Below are 13,337 nucleotides of genomic sequence, written 5' to 3'. Positions count from 1 at the left end.
AAATCAGCTCCAAGTGAATGGAACTTGCTGTATTACTTGTCCTATAGGACAAATGAGATGTTTTACCAAAAATATGATAAATTCAATAAAAGATTTAATGTTGTCCTGAAGAAGCTGGTCAGCTAAAAGATCTAAAACGAAGGTTAATTTGCTCTTCGCAACTCTAAAATCTGTCCATTTATTTATTTATTTGGGTTTTACTGTGCACCAACACAGTATAAGTTATATGGCGCCAAACAGGACTACAAATTTTGGTTTCACATCTCATTTACAGCGAAATAAAAACATGAGGTATGGAGTCAAATCTAAAATCTGTCCAACACTGTTACAGCAATGTATTATTTAAGAAATAATTTATAGCAAAACAGTGCTTTATCACTATTTATACACGATGGGTGATTATACGTTGGCCGTAATAATTTCACAAGGGCGCAGCCCGAGTGAAATTATTTCGGACGACGTATAACTACTCGAGTGTATAAATAGTGATAAAGCACTGTTTTGCTATAAATTATTTCAATTCTAATATGTTCTTTATTGTAAAATTTATATCAAATATGATGGAACTGTTTCTTTGCGCAAGCATAGCCCCAATAGTAGGTATTTGTTAAAACACGCCAGGAGCAGGAAACGGCAATACGTCTTGCGGCAGAATTCAGTTCGAGCGAAAATTATTGCAAATTATTCAGCAAAGCGAATAACTAATTCAGTATGTGTATCAATTAATCAAAACATTTGTGCAATGTGACATTTCGTTTAAAACATGTTAATAAGTAAAATATTTCATGAAATTTGAAAGCGCTATTTCTTGATGCGTACATGGCGCTACATATCACAATAACGTGACATCAGTATAACATCGTTGTGATGATTAAAGAATTGTTAGTCATATTAGAATACTGCATTCACTACATGCTCTATGGTAAAGCCTATGGTATGTATCTTTTTAACTGAATTTAAAATTGACGCTTTTGGTAAAAATATCATTTTCTTAATAAATTGTACTATACATTGTAGCAGGATGAGTGAAAATTCTAGGTACTCATCATGCAGACCGAGTTGCTCTCGAAGAATTTGTCAGACCCCCAACAGGTCACACAAAAGTTGATTCTAAGAAAGTGATATTCCCCACAAAAAGAGATATTCTTGCAAACAATCTTGACTTAGAAGCTTTACTTCAAAAAAAGAAAATCACACAAGCTATTCTAATTAATATTGATCTTTCAAACACCAGACCATCCGAGAAAATTTCTAGACAAGACAGTAGTTAGTATAGTGTTGCCGACTGTCTGTAAAAAAATATTTCTTAACAATCTAACATAGGTCTTCTATACTAATGATTAATCACACTAATTTTTTTTCTGTCTAGTCTTAAAATAAGGTACTTTCTGTATAATAATATTGGTAAATATCCAACTCTAAGGGACTGACTTAAAGGTCATATTCACCTCAATCTATGATCCTCAGCAAAAATCACCCTTGGCATATATGTATTCACCTCCTATCATCTGACATTAACTGTTAAATATACATGAAGAAATATCCAGTACTAGGGAAAATGTCTCTGCCATTTTAATGCAACAATCCAATCCTAAAACAACTGTTCAATATTCGTCCCCTCTACGATACTTTATGCAACCTATACAGCCAGCTTTGTCCTGTAAAGAAATCTGGGCTTAATTTTTTACAGTTTCAAGGGATTCCATCTAATTACAATGTCGCTACACATCAAGGTACTGCAAAACCTAAAATATCTGCTAGGTATTAATTTTCTATTTCTTCCCGTTCTGTTTTTTGGGGTAAATAAAATCTGTAGGTGAAATAAAATTACTATAAATAGTTCTGTGTGTCACAAAATGGCAATATATCGTGTTAACCCCTATCATGCTGGACACGACTGATTCTGCCTTTGCGACCATCCGTGCAGTCTGATCATGATCTACACTGTTCACCATTCAGTCAGTAATTTTTTTGGTAAGCACTCTTTTTTTAATAGTAAATGGTCCTATCTAAATTGAAAGATGGACAAGTTCATTAGAGAAATTTAGCAGGGATAAGAATTTGTAGATTTCTGTATTTGAAGACGGAACGAGTTCGAATATAGTAACGTGGCTTGACGCAACCATGATATCCAGGAAAATTAGTTCACCGCACATAATAGAGGATAGTGTCTTCTCATACTGAATTTATCAAACGAGTTGAACAAAATAATAAAATGCGAGGCTCTGCTGAGCATTTTATCAATTTTATTCAACGAGTTTGATAATTTACTATGGAAAGACAGAAATGTAATATTCTTTTTATCACTGCCGAGCATTTTGTCAATTTTATTCGATGAGTTTGATAATTTAATATGGAAAGACACAAATGTAATATTCTTTTTATCACATGTAAGCTTTGTCTGCTGAAACATCAAAATTTCTTCTTTCTATACCTTTTATTGACCAAGTAAACTCGACCAACGTTTCATCTATACTTAAAACGACGTCAAAGCTTTATTACACTAGTGTATTATCAAATCTATGGAATGGTTTTATTTCTCTCGTAAGATGTCAAACATGTCATAAATGATTTTACAGCACCCTGAATGCTCTAAAATGCAAACCCATTCCAAATAAAGAAAACTTTCATCCTTGGAAAATATGTGATATTTCAGTAGGCAATATATACCAATGCTGATTATTCAATCTGTTGGTTTTGACTGACACCTGTATTGTATTTGGATATATCGTTCCATCCTCATTTAGTCAGGTGATTTCATGCTGGTTGTTTGATCTGTCAGTTTTGACTGACACCTGTATTTTATTTGGATATATCGTTCCATCCTCATTTAGTCAGGTGATTTCATGCTGATCGTTTGATCTGTCAGTTTTGACTGATGCTTGGATTGTATTTGGATATACTGTTCCATCCTCGTTTACTCCGGTTATCATGCTGATCATTTGATCTGTCAGTTTCCAACAACTCTTGTACTGTATTCTTCAAACATCCTTGTATGTCATGTGTAACCATGCACACAGATCTATCAATTCCGACTGACGCTTGGATTGTATTCGAATATATTATTCCATCCGCGTTTAGTCAAATGATCATATCCAGCTTGCTTCAGTTTTCGAGTGGTTTCAAGAATGTCCTCAGGGTCGTGAAGGTCTTCATGTATTATATACATGGGTCGGTATCCAAGCTTGATCCACTGGTGAAGAATCTGGAAATATTGCAAACTTGACGTTAGTGCTAAGTGTAGTAGAAAATGAGTTTAAAGTATGCCGTCCTTTACAACTATCTGAAGTTGCACTTACATACTTATGGCTATGTCATAGTTTAACAAAATACCTGCTGTTATCTTAGAAATAGAATTCAAGCAGCAAAATCATGCTTAAGTAAGAATTATGCCATCTCCTGCCTCTGTTTTTAAATTACAATACTTCTCCCTGTTTCAATCACTCTAGTCTGGGCCACTATTATTCAAAATACGTTTTTCTTTATAAAACTTCATATTATAGTTAATCTAGTAGAGCTAAAAATGATTTAAAATCGAAAAACATCATTCTGTCACTGTAGTTCAGCATGTTTGATAAATCTGAATTAACTTCAATTATCCTTACAATATAGACTTAAAGGTGGATAATCAGACTTTGACCATGTAAGGGATTTGCTTGTAACTTTAACATCTGATCATTTACACTCATTTATGTTCACTAAACACTTAATACAAGTTAGATTTTCACTGGAGGTATTTTTAAAATTTGATTTTCCTATCCTGGTTGCCCAACCAAGATAGAGTTATTTTATCGTAAGTATAAATTTGATAAGCATACTTTGCTTAAGGAAAGGTATTAATATTAGATATATTGTAATATATTTGTAAAATATTTTCATTAACAATTATGTATTTAGATGGAATTCGATAGAAACGCAAGTTTAAAACATTATTATTATCCTGTCACTTGCAGTATTTTCGACCCGATATCAGGGTGCCGTATATCTTTCATGATATACCGGCAGTTGATCATGTGACCAGTGATATACGGTCAGTTGATCATGTGACTATATGATCGATATTGTTGTCATAAGAAATTTTGCAACGAAACCATCATCATTGTGTTGGAAATGTCCGAACTAAGAAAATGAGTGGTCAAATAGTGAGTTTTTATTCAAATACGAAGAAGTTATTGCGATTTTGCCGGTAATCATGTCATTATATAAGTGACGTCATTACGAATATGACGTCATTAAAGCGGTTGTCGCACATTTATTTTTTTAAAATAAATTGCCAAATATCGGAAAATGAAGTAATGACAAGATAAATAGAATAATAGGTTAGTGCCTAAGATGGAGAAAGTTTATCTGGCTCGGCTCTGGACGTTATCAGGTTCGCCTTCGGCTCACCCGATAACCTCCTCCACCTCGCCAGATAAACTTTCTCATCTACGGCACTCACCTATTATTCTCTATTTATCTCCCTTTGCCTATCTTGGTTGCGCAACCAAGATAGACTGGAAATAAATGAATTCAGAAGCTACACACAGATTTAAAGCTTGCCGTTTGGTTCAGATTGTTAAATAGTTGGTATGTCTATCAAATGCAAACGTAAAACTAGAAATTGTATCGAAATAAAATGAATTACTCAGCTTTTTAAATACTTTTATATTAAAGGGGAGTAATTACAAATTTTTATAAAAAATAATAAAACATACATTTCTAATAGGAATCTAACTCTATGTAATGGGTCTTTTTGTTCCTTAAATAAATCTCTACCAGAATATACAAAAAGTAAAAAAATGGCATTAAATATTGTTTAAATGTGATTGACCACCTTTAAGCCGGGTCCCAGTATACAAAATTAAAAATCAGTCTATGAATTTTAGGCAATCTGTTAGTGAATTCATGAAAATGACAATGTTACTATCAGTCTAAAACTAATTTGAAATAATTGCAAATAAAGTTTTAAAATCAGTCTCAAGTTTTCGGATCTCTTTCATTACATGCAAATAATTTTCTCAAAAATTAGAACACAGATCCTTTACATTTTATTCAAGGGTGTTAAAATCAATAGTCTGACTTGCCCAGGTGGTCCTGAGGGCCCACAATGACAGTCACTCATTAAACTGGAATCCTCCTAAAAACTGGAATACACCGGAATACACTTTCACCGTCAAAAAACCCCTTCAAAAATATCTTTAATTAAAACAAGAGGGCCATGAAGGCCCTGCATCGCTCACCTGATCTATTGACCTAAAGATCATTCTGACCAAGTTTCATTAATATATGGTCATAAATGTGGCCTCTATTTGGCCTTGATTTGACCCAGTGACCTAGTTTTTGATCCAATATGACCCAGATATGAACTTGACCTAAAGATCATCAAGATTAACATTCTGACTAAGTTTCATGATGATATAGTCATAAACGTGACCTCTAGAGTGTTAACAAGCTTTTCCTTTGATCTGGCCTGGTGACCTAGTTTTTGAACCCAGATGACCCAATATCAAATTCGTTCAAGAATTTATTGCGGGTAACATTTTGACTAAGTTTCATTAAGATTGGGCTAAAATTGTGACCTTTAGAGTGTTAACAAGCTTTTCATTCAATTTGACCTGGTGACCTAGTTTTTGACCCAAGATGAACCAATATCGAATTCATCCAAGATTTTATTGAAAGTAATATTCTGACAAAGTTTCATAAGGATTGTGACCAAAACTGTGACCTCTAGAGTGTTAACAGTCAAATTGTTGACGACTACGGACGTATGACTGATGGACGACGGACACAGGGCGATCACAAAAGCTCACCTTTTCGTGCTCAGGTGAGCTAAAAAAGGTGTATTCCGGTTTTGGTGTATTCTGGTGTATTCCGGTTTTTAGGTGTATTCCGGTTTAATGTGTAACCCGAAAGGACAAACAGAGTATCACTGTATTTTAATTTATTATATAGTATTACCTATATAAATTCTGTAAAAAATCGACTTGTACTTCACAATTAAATATGAACAGACAGACAAAAATTCCGTATTGTACCTTTTAAATTCTGTATTGTACCTTCTGTATTGTATGCTGCCGAACTATTTTTATTAATATGCATGACCTGATTCATTTCTATAAACAGTGCACATAAAAACTTCACTAAGTTCCATTTAATATCGATAAGCATTGAAGATTTCGTTCAAGAACAAAACAAGAATCAAAATGGTAAAGGTATATAATAAATGGGTCATTATAACAGTAGCTGGATCTAGGACTTTGTATTCGGCTCTCGTGGATTTTGTAAGTTCGGATCACACTCGGCGCTTGCGTGCCTAGTGAGATCCGATCTGGCAAAATCCACTCGAGCCGAATACTGCATCCCAGATCAAGCTACTGTTATAATAACCCTATTATATAACCATTATAGTCAGAAGGTATTTGCTAACAATAGAAGGGAAATCAGGGCAGAACCTTGTTATTGAAAAGGTAGATCAAACACGAGTCAGCTGTAAATTATTCTACCTATTTTTCACAGACACACTTCTTTCCGATGATGTTTCACCTGTTGCGGCAACAATATCAATCCCATTTGAACAATTGTAACTGACAACAGCTGATTACTATTACAGATTACAATAATTATTACAGATTATGATCTGCTACTCAGAAGTGGTCTACCAATATAGTAGATTACCATATTATTTTGCCCTTAAAACATGTAACAGAATTTTAATATTATAAATTATTTGCCAGGCATAGAGTGGCTGTAACACAATTTTAAGTCATATGGCTACTTTTCCAGCTTTTGATTGTGGAGGAAGATCTTGTGCCTCTTTAGGCATAATTTCTGGCCTGGGAAGCCATCTTGGTAGAACCATTGACCTACCACAAGCAGCTTGAATGGCTTCCTCAAACAAAGCGAGGTTTTGAACCCATATAGGTGAAGAATCTAATTCTACAGTGAATGTATTAATGATAACTCTCATACTCCTGTGGATAACACAAAATATGAACCAGAAGAATAAATATTTTACCATACTTCCAAAACCTTCTGCATCTATAGACAAAATACCAAAATGTTTTGGGACTTTGAATTTGGCAGCAAACGTTTTTACAGAGTAGCACTGAACATCCATAATTACTCCTGCTTCGTCACCATCGGAGACGACATGGCTTTCCATAGCGACAATATCAGGAGACAGTTTAAACTTGGCCGTTCCATCGTAGTCACCTATCACAGCATTCAGGAAGTACACACGCTGTTCTTTATGTTGACTGATATATCTATGAATGAAAGAAAACAGCTAAAATATTCATGATCAATAAAAAAACTAACCGGACAAGTTCTAATTAAATAATACTCACTCAGATATTTACATTTGGTGTTTCATTATGTGTTCCACTTTTCCTTCTTATGGTTTTAGTATTCTCTAGTTCACTCAGCTTGATAATGTGCATCTCGATAATGTGGATCTCTAAAGAAAATCTTCAGATTTTTCAAAGATTAATTCATACAAATATTTTTTCAAAACTTCAAAAGAATTTATATATGCTAATAACATGAATAACTGGAAAACAACATATGAAATCAGCATGTGTCTGACAGAAATCAAAATGCAAATCACACAAGTTGAAAATCTGATTTTCTATCATACATGTGCCTCGAAGCTTTTTTAAAATTTTTATGATTGACTCAGTAAATATATGATAGTTCTTTGTTTCAGATGACTTTATAATCATTTTGGGTCAATACAAAAAAATTTGGTGATGAATATCATGTATACAAAATGTATATAATAAAAGGGTTATTAGAACAGTAGGTTGTCCTCAGATGTATTCTGCTCTCAGGACTTTACACTGCTGTATCACACTTGTCGACACTTGCGCCCCATGTGATCGAAACCTGGAAAAACTGACTTGAGCCGAAAACAACACAGGCTTGTTACGATAATTATAGGTTATTAGATTTGTATTGAGAAATATGCAAGAGTTCTGCAGCAAAAATATTGCGCTACTTTAGGGGTGCAATATCATTACGCGAAAAAACAAAGCATGTTTCTCGATGTCAAATCTAATAATCTTTTTATTACATATAATACTACACTTGCACTTATTATATAGATGATATAAATTTGTTCTTTAGCGCAAGTAAAACTGAAAATATTGCCATTAGAGAACTTTCATAAACGACAACATGCATGAAACTGACGTCACAAATGACGTCACGCATCCGATATGAAATCTGAACGTCAATATGGAAAAATATTTACGTTTCAGCCTCCACTGTAACTTTAACTGAGTATTTAATAATTATATTATATTTACCCGTGCAGATTCCTCTTTGCTAGATCTAGCTGGTAGCTTTGTGGTTCCACTAAAATTGCACTCCAGCCCCAGCGAATAAAATTATAGGAATTACTAGATAAAAGTCCATCATTAGCTCCGATATCGATTACTAACTTCTCCCATTTAGTTCTGTTAATTTCAAGATTTTGTATTCTTTCAAGAATGTACATTGTCTCTCCAGATGATGAAACGTCTATACCAATTCTATTTATATAATGCTGTCTCATGGCTGTGCCGTCGTTCAGTCTTGAGATGCGTCTTCGCGACTGCTTCGTACCATCAAGATTCTCTACCGTCTCCATATAAACCCTGCCAACTGTATTATCAAGCAGAGTTACAAAACCTCCTTCTTTGCCAGAATAAATCAATTTTGCAAAGAATGGATTTACAGCCAGTTTGTCCAAAATTGTCTCCCCTGGCGCACTCACTATGTCACTGATGGCGGAATGAAGGTTCCATATAATGTACAGTACCAGGGAATTAAATATGATACTTTCTATGACGAAGAAAACAACTATACATATCACACAAGACTTTAAATGTCTCTGACATGGCAGTGATAGTCCAAAAAATTTTCTCATCTTTTAGTTTTTCCTGTCCAGAACAGTTCGGTACAAATAGAAAAAAATGCATTATCATCCATTGGATTTTTTATGATCTACATGCCTAATACCAAAGCCACTAAATAAATAAACATGATTTGAAGTTGTGAACACTGCTGTTTGTATATAGATATTTAATTAAGTATGGTATGGCAATCAGTTACATAACACACCGATTTACTTTTAAAAATGTATTTCCTTCATTTTTTCAAGATCTATTCCAGAAAAAACCTGTGCTTTTAACAATTCAAGACTCATTTCAAACTTTATGCACTGACGTTTACAACCCAGCTTGGTAGACAAAATATTGCCTTGAGAATCTTCATGTTACTACAGTCATGTTCCTGGAAAAGAAAAAATCAAGTAAAAATTTACATTACAGCGACTAGTAGAGAGCACGCTAGTTGTCCAGTATCCGGGCAGCCAGAGATTCTAGGGGTACGGATCCATACCACTCTTATAGACAATTAAGTCTGTTGGGGGTTGTCTTGGGGTTACTATATAATGGACCACCTTCTTTCAGAGATTTAAAGCTATTGACATTTTAAATTTTGTTGAAAATGAAGTCTCAAATATGACTTTAATAATCAATATTCCCCTAAAACTTGAATCTAAATGGTTTTCACACACCAGCGTTCAACTGATAGTTTACATTCTTACCTTTATAACCGAGGAACTCCAAATGAATACACTGTTCTGCGTCTCATGACTCTTGTCCATTAAGTTATGTGTAACCTATTATTTAACTAACGTCTACTGCAACATTGACATGACTCTCATGAAATGCAAGTCAAGTTGATGCCTGGTAATTTGAATATCGTGATCCATTTTTTTTTTAGAATTAATTGACTTATAAAGTCAATTTTAAAAAAGTTTATGAAATACTTAGAAAGTTTAATTCCATAAATTTACATAATACCGATTCTTAACATTTTAAACAAGTGCTAATTTTTTTAATAAAGGGCTTTGATCACGACCAACTGCCAAATTGTATCAGATGTTAAAACAAATTTGATTTGTAAACCTATTTGTAATTAAAATTCAAACATATTTTATCATTAAAATTCAAAATGTGCCAAATATGATATGAAAAAGTTCAGACATTGACAATTTGAATTTGTAATTTTTGTTACAGCCTAAGTGCTCAAGTTTATTCAATAAATGTATATCCCTGATTCCTATTAAATTTTTTTTTTTTTGCATTTTTTCTGTGCATGCTTTTTTGTACACAATTTCTGTAGTGATGGTTTTCAGCTAGTTCGCGGCATGTTTGCAGCAACTAGTTCGTGGGATGATCGCAGCAACTAGTTTGCGGGATGATCACAGCAACCTGTTCGTGGGAAGCTCACAGCTACTTGTTCGCGGGAAGTTCGCAACAACTTGTTCGCAACAAAACTAATCTGCATGTGAAAAGTGAACACCAAACGAACAATTTATACCAATTGTATCAAAAGTGTTCGCCTGATATTCGCAACATGATCGCAACAAGTGTTCGCGGCAAACTATAATATTTCCGTAAGGGATGCTTAAAAAAAATCTAAAAATTATCATTTCTTCAAGGTCAAGGTCACTAGGGGCCCAAGAACTCATTACACATAGGGGTCTAAAATGAGTTTTTGGATCATCCCACCTAGTTTCAAAGCAATATATGTAACGCTAAAGCAGTTTTTTGAGAAACTGTCAATTTGGTGAATTTTCAAAGAAGTCAAAAAAATCTAAAAAAGGCTAATTTCTTCTAAGTCAAGGTCACTAGGGAGCCAGGATTTACCACTGGGGTGTAAAGACATTTTATAAATCATCCTACAAGGTCTAAAATATATAAATATAGGAGAGATCGTGTTTGTATACAAATTCTATTTTTAGAACTGATAAGACAGTGATCGGGTGGGCAGAAGCCGACCGTCCATGTTTTTTGTAAACAGTGATGTTTTTCTAACGGTCTAAACTTTCTTAAAACACAAATTACATAAATAATTTTTTGATCAATGGAAAGGTGATAAAACAAGCAATTTATTGATTACTTTTAATTGTTATTTCGAAATAAAATGGATTAATTATGAACGCTTAACTTACACTGTTTTTCTAAAGGTTGTGAAAATCACTACGCCGCTTTTAAAATTACATGTCATTTAAAACGGTTATTTATTGAAAAAAGATATTTGGATACAAAAATATGAAGATTGTTAGATCTAGTATTTCAAATCTTTTTGAATTTTGAAAATCCATAAATGAGCAAAAAAGTTATTAAAAATTCTGATTCAATACGCAAACGGTGTTAAAATCATTTGTTTTGCCAACCACCAGATAAACAGATGTTAACGCGTGACGTCACGGCGATCTCTCCTATAATGTTTTTTTAGTAATTCCCAAATGTTGACACCGTCCCAGGAATTTGAATTGCTTAGTCACGTTTAAACTAAAAGTGGGTGAGACAAAAAGGAGGTCCATACCCCTAGAAAACCTTATCAACCTTGTCTAGAGGTACGGATCCGTACCCCTAGATATTTGTAATTAAATAAGATATATCCGAAATGTCTTGTATCCGAAATAAATATCACTGTATTTCTTTATCATCCTTTTTCATTCGTACATGTAATCTGAACATCACTATAAAATGTAAGTCGTTTATACCTTAGTTGTTTTTCTATGTCAGTACATACAGGCTAAAGAATAATACAAGGTGAAAAAATCTAAATTTTTGTGAAGTTTCTCGTTGTTCTAATTGACTTTAGAGTAGCCTTTTCTTCGTTAAAACAAGTACGAAATGAATTATTGTTGTCATCTCGGAATCTATCTTTTTTATTTTATTTTACTTTATTTTATTTTTTATTTGTAAAATTATCATTTGGGTCATGCATTTTGAATCTAATCACTTTATTCCGTGCCTAGAAGAGCGCTCCAAGATCATTTTAAAGTTAGGCGGGCATAAACCATCGAAAAAAATTCAGGAATAAAAAAATACTACTTTTACTATTTGACCAACTAAACTCTTTTCTATTTAATCTTGTCTCATCCATATTTACTACTTTGCACCAATATAATATAATAGTTTTCCAACATAAACTTATTACTGGATTCCATCCGATATCCCCACAGACCGCTGCATTTGGAGTATATCTACCAACATTTAAAAAATACCTGTCAGCTCTATTCTGAACTGCATTTATACATGCAAATATTCCTGTACCCCATAAAGATGATGCATACGTAATAACAGAGCAAACAGTAGTTTCATATAGTTTGGTAAAAGCCTCATAGGGAAGTCCACCAAAAGCCTAAAGTTGCTTTAGCAATCAGAGAGCCCTGTTGGTTGATTGAGCAACTGTCTTTGCTGTAACTGAGTAATCCAAGCGCTCTGTAAGTACAAGACCAAGATATTTATATTGTGAAACAAAACCTATTGGTGTACCTCCAATTCTAAAGCAATATTTAGACAAATTGACAGATGGATTACGAAAGTGAACAATACTGGATTTCAAAGGGTTAACACTCATAAAATTGACTTAGTATACACACTGGTCAACTATTCAACACATTCAGCATATTTTGCAGGTCATCCTCAGATGCTGCTATGAGAACAATATCATCTGCATACAAAAGAACAGATACATTCGAAGGCCTTTATTATTTGTTAAATAAACAATGGTTGACGCACGGACCGGTAAGACAGCATTATGACGTCAGTTATAACGTCAAATTGCCGCATTACGTTCGGTTCTTTTCTACTCTTACAAATGAAGCTCAGTATATTTTCATCAAAGTATTTCAGTGAACATGTAAAGATGAAAAAAGTCAAGATATTCTTGTGTCTTATCGTCTAATTTACCACAGTTCATCGTTCGGATGCTTAGATATTAAACCGCTCGGACTAACGCCCTCGTGGTTCAATTCCTGCGCATCTAAACTCTGAACCGTGATAACAAACCACTCGAAGGCCTTGATTATTTGTTAAGTATAGCTTGATCGAAGAGTACACCAGCCAGTTGCCACGTTGGACTATACCTGGTTTGTAAGTTACCTCACAGACGTATTGTTCTTAGTAATGAATTCATGGTATAAGTGATGTGACGATGATCTGTATTGTTTGTGTTCGAATTCGATGGGTCCAGGGTAACAACGTATCACGAGTTTTTCTGTCAATGTTATTACACGGAATAACGTGCGCTACTGCTGTTGTTACATTGTATCACAGAACGTGGAGAAAGTAATGTATTGTCCCTCCATGTCATGAAATGCGTGGGAAATTCTGCGTTATTTCCATGAAATGCGCGGGAATTTCTGCGTTATTTTATCACGTTTTGAATTATCCGTTTTGGCCCTTATATTTTATATATATCGCACTGGACTGTGTTAAAAGCATAACACGACTACATTTTTGACGCAACTGAGACGTCACTAGTGTAAAGATTTGTCAAATTTGATTAAC

General features: G+C 33.9%; 1 protein-coding gene across 2 annotated transcripts; it reads right to left on the bottom strand.

The window, feature by feature from the left end:
• Window positions 1-2,719: 2,719 nt before the first annotated feature.
• LOC123555125 (uncharacterized) lies at window positions 2,720-11,659 on the bottom strand. 2 transcript variants are annotated; one of them, XM_045345734.2, is made up of 4 exons: window positions 11,543-11,659; window positions 8,289-9,255; window positions 6,998-7,247; window positions 2,720-3,205 (listed from the first exon to the last, which is right to left on the bottom strand). In XM_045345734.2, exons 2-4 carry the CDS (start codon window positions 8,888-8,890, stop codon window positions 3,026-3,028), a joined length of 1,032 nt encoding a protein of 343 aa, XP_045201669.2. In that variant the 5' UTR covers window positions 8,891-9,255; window positions 11,543-11,659; the 3' UTR covers window positions 2,720-3,025. The 2 variants fall into 2 exon arrangements, with proteins under 2 accessions (XP_045201669.2, XP_053403359.1); XM_053547384.1 differs by lacking the exon at window positions 11,543-11,659 and adding an exon at window positions 9,572-9,593.
• Between the last annotated feature and the right edge of the window lie 1,678 nt (window positions 11,660-13,337).

Source organism: Mercenaria mercenaria, chromosome 7, assembly GCF_021730395.1.
Source record: "Mercenaria mercenaria strain notata chromosome 7, MADL_Memer_1, whole genome shotgun sequence".
In the NCBI taxonomy this organism is placed as follows: Eukaryota; Metazoa; Mollusca; class Bivalvia; order Venerida; family Veneridae; genus Mercenaria; species Mercenaria mercenaria.
The sequence above is the reverse complement of the archived record's forward strand: the minus strand, read 5'-3'. Positions and strand labels throughout refer to the sequence as shown.

Bases quoted from the DNA above. Each gene is read 5' to 3' on its own strand.
- LOC123555125 (XM_045345734.2), bottom strand. From the start codon at position 8,890: ATGAGAAAATTTTTTGGACTATCACTGCCATGTCAGAGACATTTAAAG. The intron at 7,248-8,288 runs GTAAATATAATA...TTTCATTCATAG, and splicing joins GCAAAGAGGAATCTGCACGG to ATATATCAGTCAACATAAAG. The intron at 3,206-6,997 runs GTAAAATATTTA...CAATATTTCCAG, and splicing joins CAGAAGGTTTTGGAAGTATG to ATTCTTCACCAGTGGATCAA.